Source organism: Chiroxiphia lanceolata, chromosome 2 (assembly GCF_009829145.1).
Source record: "Chiroxiphia lanceolata isolate bChiLan1 chromosome 2, bChiLan1.pri, whole genome shotgun sequence".
Classification (NCBI taxonomy): Eukaryota; Metazoa; Chordata; class Aves; order Passeriformes; family Pipridae; genus Chiroxiphia; species Chiroxiphia lanceolata.
In genome coordinates, this window is record NC_045638.1 from 218,255 (window position 1) to 238,361 (window position 20,107).

General features: G+C 56.3%; 1 protein-coding gene across 1 annotated transcript; it reads right to left on the bottom strand.

Annotated features, from left to right (window-relative positions):
• Positions 1–4,231: 4,231 nt before the first annotated feature.
• LOC116782973 (folate receptor gamma-like) lies at positions 4,232–6,914 on the bottom strand. Its single transcript, XM_032680158.1, has 4 exons — positions 6,564–6,914; positions 5,751–5,939; positions 5,144–5,279; positions 4,232–4,912 (listed from the first exon to the last, which is right to left on the bottom strand). Exons 1-4 carry the CDS (start codon positions 6,702–6,704, stop codon positions 4,551–4,553), a joined length of 828 nt encoding a protein of 275 aa, XP_032536049.1. The 5' UTR covers positions 6,705–6,914; the 3' UTR covers positions 4,232–4,550.
• Between the last annotated feature and the right edge of the window lie 13,193 nt (positions 6,915–20,107).

Sequence of the window (20,107 nt, forward strand, 5' to 3'; positions counted from 1 at the left end):
CAGAACAAATGAGATGTGCAGGGCAGCAGTGGAAAACAAACATCTAACGTGAAATTTTCAAAGGAAACATGAAAAGTAGGAATAGAAGGGACCCTGAGGGATCTGTGGTCCAGCTGCCCTCCTTGAAGGACAACAGCTCATCCAAACCAACCCAGAAGTGTTCAGTAAATCTGATCTAATGTTCCTGGTTGGCACCTCTGTACCTTTCCAAAAGCCCCTTGTGCCTGAAAGGAGCCCTTGTGCTGCATTTCCTGGGGGACTTTAATTATTTTGTTCCTAATAGGTCTTTGTGTTACCTCACAGAAGGTGCCCCCACTTGGGTTTGGTGCCATCTGAGCGCTGGAAGGAGACTGGAGTCACACCAAAAACTGTGAATAGTGAGGCAGAATAATAAAGACCACGTCAGTCTGGGACATTCACATGGAATACAGTGATTAAAGGGCAGATCCTTCAGGGAAGATCAGCTCTACGCCCCCAGAACGCCATGACATCAGCACGTTCACACCCAACAATGCTGCCGTGCCCCGAGGAGCTCCTTAAGGAAAGCAGGGGATAAAGGCAGCAACACAACCACATCCCTCCTCTTCGGTGATGCAGAATTGATAACTTTGTCTGGAGACAGTCCTTCTCCAGGCAGTTTTGTCTTTACTTTGTGGTGGTTTTGTTGAGACCGTTCTCTGCTCCCCCATTTCTGAAGGTGTGATGTGGGATGTGTCCCCGGGCAGTCCCAGCAGAGTCCCTGTCCCAGTGCAGCCCCAGTGGGGCCCGTGTCCCAGTGCAGTCCCAGTGCAGTCCCAGTGCAGTCCCAGTGCAGTCCCAGTCCCAGTGCAGTCCCAGTCCCAGTGCAGTCCCAGTGCAGTTCCAGTGGGGCCCGTGTCCCAGTGCAGTCCCAGTGCAGTCCCTGTCCCAGTGCAGTCCCAGTGGGGCCCGTGTCCCAGTGCAGTCCCAGTGCAGTCCCAGCAGGGCCCGTGCCATCCCCTGCCCCTGCCCTGGCAGCCAGACGTGCCGCCCCAGCTGCAGCAGAAATTACAGCTCCTTGGCACAATTTTTTCCTAAGAAATCCGTGGTTGCTGCTGCCATGTGTGCTCCACAAAGACTGGCCTTCTCTGTGTCACTATTTTTCAGGAAATGAATGTTAATCTGACTGGTTCTCTGCCCTTTTCCACCTCTCCCGTGGCAGGCCCTGGGGTTACCTCCCTCCACGCTGGTTTTCACTCCCATTTATCTTCTGTTTGTCCTCCAAGATCTCTGCCAGCAGCCCTGGGGCTGCTCCTGCCCCTCTCAAAGTGCTCCCAGGGGAATTGTCACCCTGCTCTTACCCTGTCCTGCTCATTTAAAACCATCTGTTTCACTACTTTCGTATTTTTTCCCTATTTCCTCTGATTTCTTACTTAGCTGCTGATGTTTGTTAGACAACTCCAGGAAAAATAATTTATAACTAAAAAATAAAGCCTACCATTCCTAGTCACACCATCCATCACTCTCTGTGCCTCCCCAGCATCTGAATACCAAAGCAGCTCATACATCAATCTGTGCTCACTGAATGCAAATCTCCTCCTGCCTTCCCATCCCTTACTCTTTTGCTTTCCATGCTCTTGCTGCTTCTTTCTGTAAATCATCACTCCTGTTTTCTTCTCATGCCACGGATCACTGCAAAGGTGGGGATTTATGCTGATACTTTCTAGTGCTCTTCTTGGTTAGTCATTCCATTGGTGGGGTTTGGGGAAAAAACCTCCTGTTTTGATTCCATCTGTAACAAACTGAACGACTTCCTGAAATGTGTCCTCCCAGGCACTGTCTGTGTGTGATCAGAGAATCCTAGAACGGTTTTGGGTGGAACATCCAGTGCCATGGGCAGGGACACCTTCCACCAGCCCAGGTTGCTCCAAGCCCCGTCCAACCTGGCCTTGGGCACTTCCAGGGATGGGGCAACGAGGCATCTCCAGCTGTTTTCCCAAGCCCACCTTGCTGAAGTCAAGTGCTTTCAGTCATAAAAACCAGACAAAGAAGAGCAAACAGAAGTCCAAGAGAATGAAGGTCTTTGGCAGGGGAGGTCCTGCTGGGTGGCACTGCTTCTCTCCTTGGAACCACCCCCATGGACACCCCGGGAAATGCAACATTCCTGCCTGAGCCCTGGACAGGTGTCAGAGATCCCAGTGGGGAGAAAGGTTTTTGGGACAGGGCTGAGACCAAACAGTTTCTCTTCATCTCACCTACCAAATTCTGCCTCCCTGCTTGCAGTGCCCACTTCCAACTCTCCCTCCTGTCCTGCTCCATCTGTCATTTCTGCCACAGGAATCAGCCCCAAGTGTTCCCTTTCCCTTTCCCTGTCCCTACCTGAGGCAGGCAGGGCAAACCTCACACCCCCCACGTGGGCTAGGAGACATTTCTGAGCCTAAGCCCTGCTCAGTCCTGGGATACCTTCAGCTTCTGCAGGCAACATACTAAATTTAGAGAGATTAGATTAAATGTAACATATTAAACCTAGAGAGGGAAAGGAAAACCTGCTTCTCTGTTTCATGTAAACGCAAGGAATTAGTGACCGGCTGTGACAGAGGCTGCATCATGAGGAGCATTTAAAAATAAAAACAGTGAGCCAGAAAAGCTTCTGGAAACATCTGCTCTTGATCTAAAAACTCCTGAAAACATTTGAAGTACCACAAAGCTCTGCAGCCTGGACTTGGCCTGACTGGGGCACCCCCAGCATTGCCCCGATACTGCCACGGGCAGAGTGGGAGCTCCAGACAGAGGTTATTGGGGAGACCCTTCTGCTGAGTCACGGGGGGCAGAAAGGACCCCAGCACCCCCCACGGACCCTCCAAAACCTCCCTAGGACCCCCTGGCTTCCTAAACTCCTTCCCAGACAGGAGTCTGGGTGCAGCTGGATCCAACCCCAGCCCAAGACTTGGTCAATGGTTCACGTCCAAAGGATTGTGCAGCTGTGATTGAACCTTTGTACAGCTTTGTCTCACGGGATTAAGGATGGCTAACCAGATATATGTATATAAATAAATTATTTATCATGATCACGGTTAGACTGAAAGATCTCAATCAGAATTATTTACTACATGATATAGCAGCTACAACTCCTGGTGTAGTGCACTATTTTTAAGCAATATTGGAGCAACTATAATAAAGTTAATGAACCAATTATTAAGCAGAGATTGATATCACTCACCCAGACCAACAACCATGGGCAAATCTGTTTGGCTCAGCCTCGAGGGGTGACCTTGATGGGTGTCCTCAGAAGGTACTCTGAGAAAGGCTCAGAAGACCCTCTCATTAAAACTGGGTCTGGGCTTCTATAGGAAAAAGCACTGGACTGTCAGCCAGGTGTCCCTGGGCTGTGCCAGCTCAGCAGCTTTAGGTGAGGTATCAGTGCTATCACCTGTGGGTTCCTCTCTCAGGTACTTCACCAGCTCTGCCACACCTTCACATCAGGCTGGTTGAATTTTGGGATTGAGGAGCCAGGCTGGTCCAGCTTTACCCAACCCCCAAAGCAGTGACTCTCCTTTTCCATCCACCACCGACAGCTTTGCAAGCAGGGGAGTGTTCAGGGTGTTTTCCTCCACTCAGGCAGAGCCTCCTACTCTGCTCCACTCCCCCCTTCCTTTCAGAAGCTGCTGAGATTTTGCTGGAGGTTTGTTTCTGCTTCAGAGGAAGGAAAGCCCCAAATAAGCACAGCAGCACAGAGCTGCTCCCAGGGCTGGAGCCCCTCTGACATGGAGCCAGGCTGGGAGAGCTGGGGGGGTTCACCTGGAGAAGAGAAGGCTCCAGGGAAACCTGAGAGCCCCTTGCAGGGCCTAAAGGGGCTCCAAGAGCTGGAGAGGGACTGGGGACAAGGGATGGAGGGACAGGACACAGGGAATGGCTTCCACTGCCAGAGGGCAGGGAGAGATGGGTTCTTCCCTGTGAGGCTGGGGAGACCCTGGCCCAGGTTGCCCAGAGAAGCCGTGGCTGCCCCTGGATCCCTGGAAGTGTCCAAGGCCAGGTTGGACGGGGCTTGGAGCAACCTGGGCTGGTGGAAGGTGTCCCTGCCCATGGCAGGGGTGGCACTGGATGGGCTTTGACATCTCTTCCAACCCAAACTATTTGTTATTTTATGACCTTTCCTACCCCCCCAGGACAAGCTCCTACATTTACAGATCCCCCACCCCCCAGACCCGACCCCTTCCTCCCCCCTGGGGCACTGCCCTCTCCTCAGCAGAATTTCACATCAGTACAGCGAGGCTGGTCCAGAGCACAGCTTTATTATCAACCCCACTCTTCAGGGAGTCCCCACAGCCCAAAGGACCTGACACCAGAGCTCAGCCAGCCCAGCACAGCCATTGGGTGGGAACAGATGTGCAGGAGCTCCTACATCAGGGCAGAGATTGCTTTGCCCTTCCCAGGATGGCAAGGAAATCCCTGCCCTGGTCAGCTGGAAGCTGCTCATACTCAGCACTCACTGGGGTGTGTGACCAGCTGGGACAGACAGAGCCAAGTTAGCTGTGCCAGCTCCTCTTGCAGGGCAGCTGGAGCAGTCCAGGCCATGTCCCCTTAGGAAACAGTCACAGGGACCCCCATCCATGGGATCCACAGCCTCTGGCTGCCTCAGGCAGCAGCACGAGGGCCAGAGGCAGCAGGACCAGGACAGACCATGGCAGAGCACACACAGCGTGATCACTCTCAGGAGCCACGTCCTCCAGCCCAGCAGGGGAGGATCTCTTTTTCCAAGAGTAGTACTTGGCCACAGCCACGTTGGGGTTCCCCTGGGCAGGGTCAAACCACATCTGGATGCAGCGCCCGCTGCCCCTGCGTGCCGTGGTGTATCTGTACGAGTGGGACCAGATCTTCTCACACAGGTCTTTGGGCCAGGGGAAGACCTCGCTGAAGGGTCTGCACAGGGAGCCCCAGGGACAGCGGTTCCTTCCTGGGGACAGAGCACCACAGGAGGAGAGGTCAGCACGAGCACTGGGCCAACCCTGCCCTGGTGTCCTTCCCCTGCCCACAGCCCCTCGCCACACCTCGGCTGAGGGGGGTGGCTTGGCCACCTTCTAGTTGGCAGCCCTGGAATGTGAGGGTGATTTGGGGTCCTGGCAGCAGTGACACCGCCAGTGACCCGCCTGGGGGAGCGAGGAGAGGTTCTCCACAGCCCACCAACCTGTTGCCCAGTTCCAGCCCTTGTGCCAGTTCTCCTTGCAGGTGACGGCATCCCTGCAGTCCTGCCACCACTGCTCGCAGTCCTCCTGGCACAGGGGCACGTGGAGAATCCTCTCTCGACGCCAGCTGCTGTCAGCCTGCAAGGGGACAGCACCAAGCATGCTGGGGAGGGGGCCTGAAAATCAAGGGCAGGATCTGCCCCATCCCAGATCCCCCCTAGCCCTTCCCACTGGGCTCCAGAGCTGATCTCAGAAGTGTTTCAGCCCCTGCAGAGATGTGCCTTGACAAAAGCTCTTCCATCAGTCAGACAGGCCTAAGCAGTGGCCAGAAAATCTGGTGGAATCTTTCCACCCAGTAGGAAAGGTTGGGACAGCCTAGATTTTTAGAAGGAATTCTTCCCTGGGAGGGTGGGGAGGCCCTGGCACAGGTTGCCCAGAGAAGCTGTGGCTGTTCCTGGATCCCTGGGAGTGTCCAAGACCGGGTTGGATGGGGCTTGGAGCAACCTGGGCTGGTGGAAGGTGTCCCTGCCCATGGCAGGGGTGGCACTGGATGGGCTTTAAGGTCCCTCCCAACCCAAACAGTTCCATGACTCCATGATCTGATCCTACCTGGTCGATCCAGGGCCCCAGGTTGGGGGAACACTCGTACAAACACGTGTCCTGGATGAAGTGGCGCTTGCACTTGGGTGGCATCACCCCACAGTGGTTCCAGTTGAAGTTGTACAGGTTGGATTGGTCCTTGTGGGCCTCTGAGCTGGTGTTGGCTGTGCAGCAGGCATTGTCCTTCCAGGGAGAACACTGTGGCAGAATGAGGGACAGGCTGTTGGGGAGGGCAGAAGCTCCAGGGGGTCAGAGGATGCTGCAGGTGCTGGTTCCCTGCAGGGCCCCCAGCAAGGAGTCTTCAGCTGCCAGAGGATTTTCTGTCCTCCAGCAAACCCTTGGGCACTTTAGACTGAGGAGTTCTGGGCTGGAGCCTTGGAGGAAGAGCAGAAGGTCAGAGCCTCACCAGGAATTAGTCTCACCCTGAGGAAGAGGAGCAAACCCCTTCTCCTGCACCCCGACTTGCTCTTAGCCCCATCCCTGCCAAGGGCCTGGGGCAGAGCAAGGAGAGTCTCCAACACCAAGAGGGAGCAGAGGAGAGTCTTCCCTTTCCATCCTTTCCCTGGCTCTGCTCTGGGGTTCCCAAGCTTTGGGAAGGGGAGATGTCCTGGTTAAAGAGGGGTGACACTGAGCTGACAGCTCCTCACACCACTGCCCCTGCCCTGCCATTTGCTGGAATAAGGCAGCAAACAAACAGGTCTCATACCCAGCGTGGGCTTTCTCCCTCAGGCAAGGAGCAGCCAAGCCCAAAGCAGTCCCCAATGTCTGGGGAGGTGGGTACAGGGGGCCCAGACAGCCCCACACAGCCCCCCCAGCTCATACCTGGTCGTGCAGCTTCCCCTCGGGGCCAGGCTCGCTCTTGTGGTGCTTGGCGTCCATGCAGACGTTCAGCAGCGGGTCCCTCGCCGGCAGCACCGCCCGGGCTGCCAACAGCACCAGCAGCACCACCGGCCCCGCTGCCATGGCACGGCCAGCCCGGGGACCGGGCAGAGGGGACAGGGACACTCGGGAGGGGCTGCGGGGACAGGGCACAGCCCGGGGACCGGGCAGAGGGGACAGGGACACTCGGGAGGGGCTGCAGGGACAGGGCACAGCCCGGGGACCGGGCAGAGGGGACAGGGATGGCTCGGGAGGGGCTGTGGAGCTGAGGGGACAGGAACGGCTCAGGAGGGGCTGCGGGGACAGGGACAGGGACACTCGGGAGGGGCTGCTGGGACAGGGACGGCTCAGGAGGGGCTGCGGGACAGGGACACTCGGGAGGGGCTGCGGGGACAGGGCAGAGCCCGGGGACCGGGCAGAGGGGACAGGGACAATCGGGAGGGGCTGTGGAGCTGAGGGGACAGGGACAGCTCGGGAGGGGCTGCGGGGACAGGGACAATCGGGAGGGGCTGCGGGGACAGGGACAATCAGGAGGGGCCGGGCACTGGCAGTGGGGCCGGAGGTGCTGCGGGGGCCGGGCACTGCCGGGATGTGCCAGCGGCTCCCGGCACCAAGGACACAAGCACAGCCTCCCCCGGGCAGGGCTGCAAGGTCAGACGCGTTATCACCGGGACAGCGTCGGGAAGAACACCCTGGGATTGCTCAACACCCCTGAGGGGAGCAGGGTCCTGTGTGAGACCCGCTCAGACTGGGGTCCTTTGCCACCCCACTGCTTCAGAGGGAACTTCCAGACCCCAAACCTTTGAACCAAGGCAGGGGTAGGTCAGGGATCCCTAGGGAGTGTTCAGAGGGGGCAGGTAAATGCACAGACACCTTGGGTGGACCATGAGCTGCAGGAGCCCCACCTTGTCCTCAGGCATATGTCAAGACAGAAAAGCTTTTTTTTTGTTTTATCTGTGTCTGGGACTTTGGAGACCCTCTCCTGAGGGGAGGGTCCCCTCTCCAGGGGAGACCTGAATCATAGAATCCCAGAGTGGTTTGGGATGGAAGGGACCTTAAAGCTCAGCTCATTCCACCCCCTGCCACGGGCAGGGACACCTTCCACTAGCCCAGGTTGCTCCAAGCCCCGTCCAACCTGGCCTGACTTGAGCAATAAAAGACATTTCACACCATCGTGCCTTGGGATGATGCCTCTGCCTGCCTGGGACAAATTTTATCATAATTTACTAAAAAAGCCCCAAACAACCAAAAAACCCAAACGGCCAACAACAAGACCCAAACGAGCAAATTCCCTGCCATTCCTCATCAGTACAGCACAAGGGTCTAAACCAACTGCCTTTTAAGAGGGATTTTGCAAATCACAGGAGCACAACAAAGCCATTACAGCACTAAAATAGCACAAAAGTCCCCAGAAGAAGCAGTTACAGACCTGAGGAAGCAGACACGGAAATCTGAGAACTGGGAAGTACCACCTTGTGTCATAACTACACTCATTTATGTAAACCCAAGTCTCCTCTCCAAAAAAAAAAAAATAAAAATCAACCTTACCAGCCCTGAGAGCTTCTAAACCTACTGCAACACCTTAAAAACACTCAGCTCAGCAGCTTCCTGGGGGCAGCTTTAATAGGAAGGCTCCTGGTAGCTCTTGGGAGGAACCTCTGCCTGTGGTTCGGGAGGTTTCACTCGTGCCAGCCTTTGTTTCTGCAGAGGTCGATGTTTTGTCGTTTTGTTATAACCAGCTCATCTGGCCTCTTTCCCAGGCAGAACCTCTTGTCTGGGAGACACTTGGGTGTTTGGTTCCAACATCAGGTCTCTGCTCAGCCTTGGCCCTTCATAACAAGCCCCGTTTCCTCCACTGGCCCTACACCAGGCAGAAGAGCCAGGCAGGGACTGACCCAGGGTTTGTAATAAATAGTGGAATAAACTCAGAAGGCAGCAAATGACATGCAGGAATAATGCTGCTGCCTCAGAAGGAAGAATAACAGCAATTCACAACACAAACCAGAAATGCAGGTGCTGAGGGGAGCAGTGCAGCTCCTTGTAACACCTGAGTACAGTCATTGCTGCCAAAAGCTTCTCCAGAGCCCATGAGAGCCCTGACTCTCAGCACGGCCTCAGTCTTCCTCCTAGGGCAGCTTTTGGGGCTGTTTTGCTGTTCTCATCACTCACATTGCTGATGTTTTGGTGATGAACCACTTGCCTGGGGAGCAAATCTTCCTAAATTTCATGTGTGAGCACTTCAGGCTCTGGGAGAACCTGCTTTAGTGATCACAGAATCCCGGGATCCCTGAGGCTGGAAAAGCCCTCCCAGCCCATGGATCCCCCCTGTGCCCCATCCCCACCTTGGCCCCCAGCCCAGAGCACTGAGTGCCACGGCCAGGCCTTCCTGGGGCACCTCCAGGGCTGGGCACTCCAAACCTCCCTGGGCAGCCCCTGCCAAGGCCTCACCACCCTTTCCAGCAGCAAATTCCTCCTCCTGTCCAACCTGAGCCTCCCCTGGCACAGCTGGAGGCCGTTCCCTCTCCTCCTGCCCCTTGTTCCCTGGCAGCAGAGCCCGACCCCCCCCCCAGCTCCCCCCTCCTGTCAGGTAGAAAAGAACCTCGTGCTTCTCCCCCTCACACTGGAGCTGTCACTGAGCAGATCTTCCCCTCTCGCCTCTGACCCTTCCCCTCCTCTGCTCCCTCCTCCCCCTCCAGATGAGTGTTTCCCCCGAGGTGCAGGACTGGGGTGGTCTCAGATGCCCTGAGCTGTCCTGGCTCTTTCCTACTCCTTGCCTGGGAATTTCTAATATCTGGTTTGTTTTTGGAACTGCTGATCACTGAGCTGTGTTGTAACACTGTCAGAGCAGTGACAGCTTGTTCCTGAGAGATAATTTTCAGCCACCAGGCTGTCATCTTCCATGTGATGTGCCCCGTGCTCTCCCCAGCACATCGCTGCCTGTTCATCTCAGCTGCTTTTGCAGTAAAATCTCCTGGTTTGTTGTTCAGTGACTCAGTCGTACCAGGTGTCACATCCCACTCCCACGTGGAAAGGAGCACCCAAGAGTCGCAGATGCCTGTGGTTAAACAAGGATGGCAAAAGCCAGAAGGGTCCAAAAAACAAAGCTCTCCGAGTTTAATTGGCCAACTCCACCCTCTGTGTGGAAATTGGGGCATGTTTTGGTCCCTCTTTCTAATGGTGAGAGAAACAGAAGAGTAGAAAGAAAGAGGGAAGAAGGAGAGTGTGAAAGAGAGCTCAGGTAGGAGAGGAAAGGGGATCACCCGTCCTGGCTCCAGCGCTGGTCTGACCAACAGGGTGTTCAGGGTCCTGGGGTCCCCCCTGCCCAGGCTTTGGGGGGCCACCTTTGTGTAGGGAATTTCCCCCCCCCCCCCCCCCAGGATCGGGTTTCTTGCTCTTTATGTAAAGGAGTGAGCACCTGCAGTCCGTTCTTCTGGACCCTTCTGGGAATGGCTCGAGGGGTTTTGAGGGTCTTTTGGAGGTCTTGATCCCCCTCTACCGGACTGACCCTCAGCTGACAGTTCGTGCCCCCTCTGTGACCCCCTTCCTGCGCTGGTGCTGTCCTTTGTGTTGTGGGGTCACCACGGACAGGAACAGGGAAGCTGGCCCCAAAAAGGTGCTGTCCCAGAAAGGTGCTGCCCCACCTTGGTACAGCCCCTTCCCGGACACACCCTGGTGGCCACACCCTGGTCCAGCTCTCTTGCTTGAGTGGCCATCGGAGTTTGAGGCACAGCAACACGTTAACTCCTTCCTGCCTGGGCTGCTGCACCGTGGTCTGCTGCAGATCTTTACAGCTGGTCCTGGAGGGATTTAATATTATCAGAAACTTGGTTGACTTGATGTTTTCCTCTCCCTTTCCCAGACGAAATTTGTTGAAAAGCAGAAATCAGAGAACCACAGAAGTTTTGGGTTGGTGGGCACCTTAAAGGTCATTGCCCACCCCCATGCTCTGCCACACCTTCCACTGGCCCAGGTTGCTCCAAGTCCCATCCAACCTGGCCTTGGACACTTGCAGGGATGGGGCTGATCCAAGAGTGTGTGGATTCAGCCCTTTGTTCCATTTCCTGTGACCTCGTTCCACACAGACACCGTGTTTGTGGTCGTGCAGATCCCCCCATCTCTCCAAAAAGCCTCTCAGGGTGTCCCATGGGAACGTGCAGACCTTGTCCTTGCAGGGAGGGCTCAGTGCTGCTGGAGATGGCAGATCCCACCAGGGAGGGCTGAGGGGGTCCCAAGTGGCTCCCCACTGCCACAGAGGCCACAGGGGTTGTTATGGTCAGAATCATCAATGAGCAAAAAAGCAAAGGCACTGTGTGTATAAAGGCAAGAATTAATTGTTGGTGTCATCGACAGCAGGCCAACACTAAAGTCAGTGTGAGTCCAGAGCCAGTCATTGCAGAAAAAAGAGCTAAATTAATATTTCTCTACAGAAAAAAAGTAGTAATAATAATAATAAATTAAGATTGTGATACACACTCTTCCCAATTTCTACCTCTTTGCTGGGCTCACCCTTTCCCTACTCCTTGGGGTCCTGAGCTTGGTGACTTCTGTTTGGTGGTGGATGATACACAGAGCCACAAAACCTGGAGTCCTTCACAGGCAGTTATGATGTTGTTGTTTGTGGCTTCTTCTGCCTCCCTCTAGGGCCCACTTTGTGTCTGTTTTACCTTTGATAATGTGCTTCTACACCTTGCTTTCCCCTCGCTGCTCTGCAAGCCCACAATACCGACATTTCCTAGATCTGATGAATTTTTTCATGTCATGTTCTTTGCTCTCCTTGCCACCCCCAAGGCATTTTTGCCCCACTCTGAGCTTGTATTTCCTTAACTGACTATTCCAGAGTTGTTTTATAGCCATGAGTTATATATAGTTGTATAATATAACAGTTACACACACGCACACACATATATATAATATATATACAAGCAGTACCAGCCTGTGCCTGTCTCTCATCACCTCGTGCCTGTGCCCCTCTGTGTCACATCCGTGTCCCCCCTCCTTGAGGCCCCACCATCCTGCCAGGTGTGTATTTTCCAGGGGTGTTGGAGGCATAAATATCTCCCTCAGCACCGAGTTTTGCTGTTCTCTGTGTGAGACCAAAGCCACGTTTGCACCACGCAGTGAGGAGCAAAGAGCCACTGCCACAGTCTGAATAAAAGTTGCCTTTGCTGTTAAGTGTGGTAAAAACAAAGGCCCAGGACAAGTCCAAAGGGAGCAAAGCTGGTGTGGCTCAGTCCCCAGTCCTTGCAAACTCAGTACAGAGCCCGTGGCCAGCGGTGGCCGTGCCATGGCCCTGGGCTGGGGGGTCACTGTGCAGGATCCCTGTCACAGCTCGTGCTGGGGACACAGAACCACAGGGATGGAATCCTTTGGCTTGGGAGGGACCTTAAAGCCCATCCAGTTCCACCCCCTGCCATGGGCAGGGACACCTTCCACCAGAAGAAAATAAAATTCCAGAAAACAAACAGAGGAGCAAAGAAACCCCTTTGCTCTCTGTAAATCAGACTCCCAGCTGACAGGGGGAGGGTGTTTCCCTGAGGCTTTTGCTGATTGCAGCTCCCAGGGGGAGGCTGGAAGTGGCACCAAGGCTTTTTGAGCGGGATGAGAGAGTGGGGTAGCAGACAGAGATGTCTGGGTGTTGATAATCTTCCTGCAATCAGAACACTTTGAGGACTGGGAGACGTGAGGTTGCTTAGAAAGTCAATCCCACAGAATTCAAACACTCGGCTGAGTCACAACAGCCCGTTGTTATCATTAACAATAATTAGCAGGAATAAAACAGCACTTGGGGACAGACTGTGCACTTGCCTTGGGGCTGAGTAGATTTTGGGTTAAATTTTATTGTAATTGGTGCTTTTATTCCATAAGAGAACTGTCTGGCCAGAAAGGAGAATTGGAAAAGGGTTTGGGGCCCTGCTGGGTATGAGTGACTCTAACTTCAGGAGACCTTGCAGTGAAGGTGGTTGGTGGTGGGTAATCAGGGTGCTGGGTCTTTGGGGTGCTGGTCTCAGGGGTGCTGGTCTCAGGGGTGCTGGCTCTCAGGGATGCTGGGTCTTTGGGGTGCTGGGTCTCAGGGGTGCTGGTCTTTGGGGTGCTGGGGTTCTCAGTCTGTGCAGGGTAGTGGTTCCCCAGCAGTCCTGCACTGTTGAGAACATGTTTGGGCACTGGGTCTCCCAGTAGAGCAAACAGTGAGGGGCTGGAGGTGCTGCAGTGGGGGCTGTGTGGGTTTTAGCACCAATCCATCTGCTTTGTCCTCAGGGAGATGTATTTCATCCCCACTTTCTCCACCATTGAGGGCCAGGGCCTTGAACACCTGCACCTGCCACACCTGTGCTGTGCAATGTCCAGCACCACAGTGACCAGCCTGTCCATCATTCACAAATTTAGGAAAAATGCTTCTCCCACTGTTCACACCCTCCTGGCCACCATCTGCTGCTGGTCCCCCCACGATGAACCCCACTGTGTGCAGAGCAGAACCCAAATGGGTCAGCATCAGACCACCAGAAAGCTGCAGGTAGCCAGATGTGACTCCACAGTCGTGGTGGGGGCTGGGTCAGAGCTGGGGGGTCTGTCATGGTGGGACATGTGGGTGGGCAGAGGCTCACAGGGGGTGGGGGGTCCCACAGCTCAGAAAGGCAATGAGAACGACATTAAAAACTCATCACCTGGTGCCAACTGCAGCTCATCAACTGGAGTAACTGCAAAGACTTGGGCAATAAAATTCCACTTGAGGGGTGTGAACTCTCATGATGGTCTTTAAGGTCACTCCCAACCCAAACCACTCCACAATTCCATGACTCTGTGTGTGCCATTCTTATGGTCAGATGCAGTTTTGTGCATCACATGCCTAAGATGTTATTAATTAGGAGAAATGCCCATACCCTGAGTGATGTCACCACATTCATATTCGAACCAAACATAATTTCCTCTATTGATTTTCCCCTCACAAAAACATCTAGTGGAGAACAAGGCTGTGCCCGCTGTCTTTGCTAAAAAAAGAATTAATAAATGCCTCAATAAAGTCTCAAATGCTGCAGCAGAGTGCTGGATATCCAATGCTCCTGTGCCAGGGAGATCAGCATTTTCCATCAGTAATTAGGGAGCAGAGCTGCAGGGATCACAGGGACCAGGCAGGGGTTATCAGAGAGAACAGTTATTATTGGGGGAACAAAGGAGAGTTAAAGTTTAACCAGCAAAGCAAAAGCAGCTTTCAGAGATCAGCAGTTTTAGGGATCAGGTCTGTGGGTTGCAGAGGAGCTGACAAGGGAGGGAGGTCCTTGAGGTGGGGTTCCTGCTGGATGAGTCATATCAGACAGATGGATAAGCTGTGAGACCCACCATGAGACAGGTTTGCCATAGGTCTGCCCTGGGTTTGAGACACGAATGTAAAGGCACATGACAGAATCATGGAATCACAGAACCATGGAGTGGTTTGGATTGGAAGGGACCTTAAAGCCCATCCAGTGCCACCCCTGCCATGGGCAGGGACACCTTCCACCAGCCCAGGTTGCTCCAAGCCCTGTCCAACCTGGCCTTGGACACTTCCAGGGATCCAGGGGTAGCCACAGCTTCTCTGGGCAACCTGGGCCAGGGCCTCCCCACCCTCCCAGGGAAGAATTCCTTCCCTATATCCCATCTATCCCTGCCCTCAGGCAGTGGGAAGCCATTCCCCCTTGTCCTGTCACTCCAGGCCCTTGTAAATAATCTCTCTCCATCTTGGAGGTCTTTTCCAGCTTTAATGATCCCATGATCTGGGGTCACAGAGGTGACACTCTTCATACACCCCCTCCCTGGGTCCCCGTGGGGCTCCAGCCAGGAGCAGTAGAGTGAAAAACGGGATGACAAATGTACCAAATTCCCGTGGTTTGGAGTGGGACTTCTCCGTGTGAGCTGCCTGGGGCATCCCTGAGGTTCCGGTGTGGGACAGAGCTCAGGCAGCCCCTGGAGCTGCCCCGTGGGATGGAGCTCAGGCAGCCCCTGGAGCTGCCCCGTGGGATGGAGCTCAGGCAGCCCCTGGAGCTGCCCCGTGGGACAGAGTTCAGGCAGCCCCTGGAGCTGCACCGGCGCCCTCTCACGGGCTCGGGCTGAGGGGGGATGGCCGCGGACACACGGGTGGTGATGTGACCTCCAGCCACCCCTACGGAGGTGACACAGGACCTGCTGCCAGGGCTGGCCCTGCTCTGCTGCCTCTGTGGGTGCTCAGGCACTGCTGCTCCTGCCCCGCGGGCACCAATGCACCGAGTGTGTCCGTCCTCTGTGCCCGGCCCGAGGGCTCGGCACCGGGCTGTGCCCTGCCAGGGCTCTGTGGGGGCATGAAAGGAAAATCCAGCATTAACAAAGAGTGGGAGTGATCAGCGTTTGTATGGGATGGAGATTAATTAAAGGATGAAGGAAGTCAGATCCGGGTACCTAAATAAAACACTAAATCAAGACTTGGGGCTGAGATAAACCCAGACGGACTGACTGCAGCCAGGTATTTTCCCAAGCAATGGGTGCATTTGGCACGGGGCAACCTGTATGACTCCACGGATTTGTGGTCCCCAAAGAGGAGATGTGTCCTCTCCTTGGTTATCTGGGGAGTTCCCACCGGCGGGCTGAGGCCTCGGGGCTCTGGGGCTGACACAGGGACTGGAGTGCCCCGGACCGGCATTTGCATCCTGAGCGCACCTCCTACGTGTGCAACCCGCGTTCCACATCCTGCATCCCGCATCCCACATCGGCATCCCGCATCCCACGTCTGCATCCCCATCCCACATCCTGCATCCCGCATCCCACATCCTGCATCCCGCATCCCACATCGGCATCCCCATCCCACATCGGCATCCCCATCCCACATCGGCATCCCCATCCCGTATCCGCATCCCGCATCCCACATCCTGCATCCCGCATCCCACATCGGCATCCTGCATCCCACGTCTGCATCCCGCATCCCACATCCTGCATCCCGCATCCCACATCTGCATCCCGCATCCCACATCGGCATCCCCATCCCACATCGGCATCCCCATCCCTCATCTGCATCCCACATCCCACATCGGCATCCCCATCCCGTATCCCCATCCCGTATCCGCATCCCGCATCCCGCATCCGCATGCCACATCCCACATCGGCATCCTACATCCCACATCCGCATTCCACATCCATGTCCCGCTGCCCACATCCGCATCCCCATTCCGCATCCGCATCCCGCATCCCGCAGCCCCGTCCCGCTCCCCCCAGCCTCCCCCGCGTCCCGCCGCACCCCGGCAGAGGGAACCATCGAGCCGCGCTCCGCGCCCGCGGGGCCCGGCCCGGGCTGGGCAGGGACGGCGAAGGGGAGGGGGACACTGCCGGGTCACGGCTCCACATCTCCCCGCTCAGGGGGCGACACGGCCCCGGCTCCGGCCGCGCGGGTGCCCCCGGGGCTCCCCACTTGCCCTCGGGGCTCGCCGGTGGCTCCGGGACGGCTCAGCCCAGCCTGCCGAGCACCGACACGGGAGCTGCTGCTCCAGGAGCTCGGCCCGGCGCTGTCCATCCCAGCCTGGCCACCCGCAGGTCTCTGGGAAAGGGTCTGAGCACGGGGAAAACCCACGGCGGTGCTTCTGACACCAAAGAGCCGGGGGCTCCTCAGCCGGAGGCTGCTTTGGGATCCGGGGGTGACTCCCGTGGGTTTAATGTGGATTTAATCATCTCACTGATTTTTGTGCCTGTGGAAGCTTTCGCCTCCCACAGCTTGTCCCAGAGCTCGTCCCCGAGGGAGGGAGTCTGAGGAGAGCTCTGGGGGGGAGGACAGGAGGACTCACCTTGGGCAAGGCTCTGCCAGGAGCTCTCGGGCAGAGGTTCTCTGAGATGTGGCACTTGGGGGACATGGTTTAGTGGTGGCCCTGGCAGTGCAGGGGGTTGGAACGAGGCCATCTTTAAGGCCATCTTTAAGGTCCCTCCCAATCCAAACCAGTCTGTGATTCTGTGAGTCCAAGTCTAAATGAGCCAGTGTGAGGAGGCTGAGCTGCAGTTCCTTGTGGAAGCTCCAGCAGCCTAATTAGTGCCTGCTAATTCTGGAATGACAGTTGTTTCCAGAAAGCTGGTGGTGCAGCCCGAGCCAGGTAAAATGCTCCGGGTGAAACAGATTGAAACTAGGGAGGAAAACCCTTGTGTTTTAGAGGGAAACAACACCTTTGACTGAGCCCAAAAGCCAGTCCCCTGGCAGACCCAGGAGCCACTTCTATTGTCAGCCCCTGTTTGGGGACACCAGCCCAGCTGTGGAGGTGACCCTGCCAGACCCAGACCCAGACCCCTCACCTCCTGCTCACCCTCATCCTCCACCTCAGCTACAATGGCCCAAGTCTGCATGGCTGGTGGCCAGCCTGGACTCCTTGGGGCCTCACGTGGTCCTGGGTGGCAAAAGGACAGGCACAGAGAGCAGTGCCTGCCCTGTCCCCCCTCCCACACCAGCCCTGCTCACGTGGGCATGGACAGCACCCCCCAGCCCTGTTCCTCCTCAGTGGATGGTCAGGACAGCACACGACCCTCATGTACTTGGTGCAGTTCACTCTTGTGTCCGTGAGTGCCTCAGACCCCAGAGCAGACCATGAGTCTCTCCAGATCCATGTCCAGACCTCGGGCCCCATTTGCCCACTTTCCAGCTCCAGAACTGGGGCTTACAAGGCTCTGATCTCCTCCCAGTCATCAGTCAGTCCAGTTGTTCCATGGACTGACCTGGGCCTGCTCAAAGCTGCCCACTTTAATGTGTGGGAAGTTTCTCTAGTTCTTGAGAAGCTCTTTAACAACCATCCCCTACATTACACAGAGGGGAAGGAGGAGGAATAAGTCATGTTTGGGCACCAACATCTGACAGGACCAGTTAAAACAGCACAGTTCCAGTTCAGTCTCCACCCTGAGAGACGGGAACTGTCAGGGTTAATTTTTGATTGCTCTAAATTTCTGCTGTGCCCCATCTCTTCCTCCCAAGCTCTGCCTGTGCTTTTCACAGCCCGTGCTGGATGCTGGGGGGGGGAACTGGGGCACTGCCTTATCTCAGCCACCTTTTGTGCCACAAGCCAGCAGCTCCCCAGTTTCCCACCGCAGCACGTGCTGGGGCAGGGCAGAGTCACTGCTGAAAGGGGCAGGACACGAGCTGGGGCTGGGCTGGCACAATCACAGAGGCACAGAATCACTGACTGGCTCCGGGAGCAGAGAGGGACTGAACTGGGGAGGGAGGGGGTTCCCTGGAGCAGCGTGGCTGTGGCAGTGCAGAATGAGGTGTTTGTGGGGCAGGGATTTGTGGGGTGGTGGGTGCAGGTGCTTTCCACCCCCGGCTGGTGTGCAAACGGGAGGGCAAAGCCCCGGGGAGCAGCTGTGCTGTGGCTCTGGCCTCATGTTGGGGACACATCTGGAACAGAGGGGGGATAAATCGAACCTTGGACGGGAGGGGTGCAGCTCATCCCCCCTTCCCCCAGCTCTGCTCTGCACCCTCTGCCCCTCATCACACCGGGCACCAAACCTGGGTTGTATTTCTGGGAATGGCTTTGGATTAAGCCTCAGATTAGCAGAGGTCAGCACCAAACCCAGCCTGGTTGGAAAATCCACACCCGGGCTGGGGATGGGCTTGGGGCAGCCAAATCCCAGCACCTCCCTTGGAAATGCCAGTCCCCGATGGGATGAGGAGCCCCGGTACCACCGGACACCCCCGCGGGTGCCTCAGGGTCCCCTTTCCCCCGCCCCGCTCCGGCCGCGCTCGCGTTTCCCCGACACCAGAGGGAGCTGGAACCCCCCCACGGCTCCGGGTTTGTCCCCGGCCGAGCCCCACCGGCCCGGGGTCCCGGGGTGCGGGGGCTGCGGGGGCTGCGGTGGCGGGGCCGGTGCCGCTGCCACCACCCCCGGGCAGAGCCGCCCGCCCGGCTCGCCCGGCGCTCCCGGGAGGGGCAGTTCCCAGTGACTCCTGCTTTTCTCTCCCCACCTTCCTTAAATCTGTGCTTCGATTTCCCCGCCTGGAGAAAGCTTGGGAAAAGCGGGTTTGCTGCCGCTTGTGTCTGTCCCAAGGGCTGTTGGTCCTTTTCTGTCGCCCCAAGGTCTGCTCGTCCTTTTGCCTCATCCCAAGGCTCTGTCGGTCCTTTTGCATCTCCCGAGGGTCTGTGGTCCCCTGTGCATGAACCAGGACAGAGGCTGCCCCGGGGAGTTGCCACGTTCTAAGTAGGAAGGAAAAGGCACTTCCTGGAGTAGGGATGGTGCCACTGGATCCTCACTCGGTGCCCGTTTGGAAGGGGCTCCTGAGGACTGCAAGTTCCTCAGATGACAGATGTTCCAGGGTGCATCTTGTGCCCCAGGAGCTCAGGCTGAATGGCTTCATGCTTCCCAACACAAACTGTTTTCCCTATGGATCATCCCAAACCACAGTTACCCAAAAGCTCCTCAGTCCCTGTGGGAGAGGTCAGGTTTGGAGCACAGGAGGAGGCTGCCCAGAGCACAGCCAGCTCACCACCCACGCCCTGGCACTGGGCTTGGTTGGTCAAGAAGGCATTACACTCCCATCCCCAAAGCATCAATATCCAGCTGGAATGTGAATGGAAGTCTGGCTAAGGCCAAGTTGGACAGGGCTTGGAGCAACCTGGTCTTGTGGAAGGTGTCCCTGCCCATGGCAGGGGGGTGGCACTGGATGGGCTTTAAGGTCCCTTCCTACCCAAACTGTTCTGGGATTTCACAATTCTAAGATTCCAATTATAGAATTCTAATAATTGTAAGGAATTCTATTAATTTTAAGGAAGATTAGATCTTGTTGTGTCCCTGGGGTAGGAGCAGAGCATGGTACAGCAAACACAGACTCGTAGAATGTGCTGAGTTGGAAGGGACCCATCAGGAGGGGGATCCTGCCTGCCACGAGCATCTCATGGCACTTTGGGAGAGCAGCCACTTTGTGCCTCGGTTTTCCCCCAAGGACCTCTGCCTGTGGCCAGTGCAAGAGGTGCAGGGGAGCCAGGGAGAAGGATCCCCTTGGAGCTGTTCTCTGGGACAGGGACAAGGTGTGAGCAGCTGGGACATTTCATCCCCCCCAGTCCCCAGGACTTGCAGCAGGGCAAGGGGGAGGATGAAGAACTGGGGCTGGATACCAGGACACGTCCCACCGTCCCCTTGGGAATATGAGTGTCCTGAGCCTGCCACAGGCTCTGCCCCACAGTTGGAGGGGGTCCTGAAGCCCTCGTTGCCACAGGGGTGAGCAGCCCAATCCAGGGCCGCCCTCCTGGTTCTGCTGGGGAAAATAAATAATCAATAAAGGAACCTGGCAGCTTTCCCGCGGGCTGCCACCACCTCGGCAGAGACATTTGCTGAGTCAGAATCTGACACAGCAGAAAGGGGCACGGTCCCGGGGCCGGGGGTGCCTTATCGCTGCCCCCCGGCCCCTGTTTGTGCCGCCCCGTTATCGCCCCGGCACAGCCCCCGGGCCCGGAGCCGTGACTCAGCACTGCCCCCCCAGCCTCTGCAAACTCATCACACCCAGGGAGGGACGGGACAGCCCA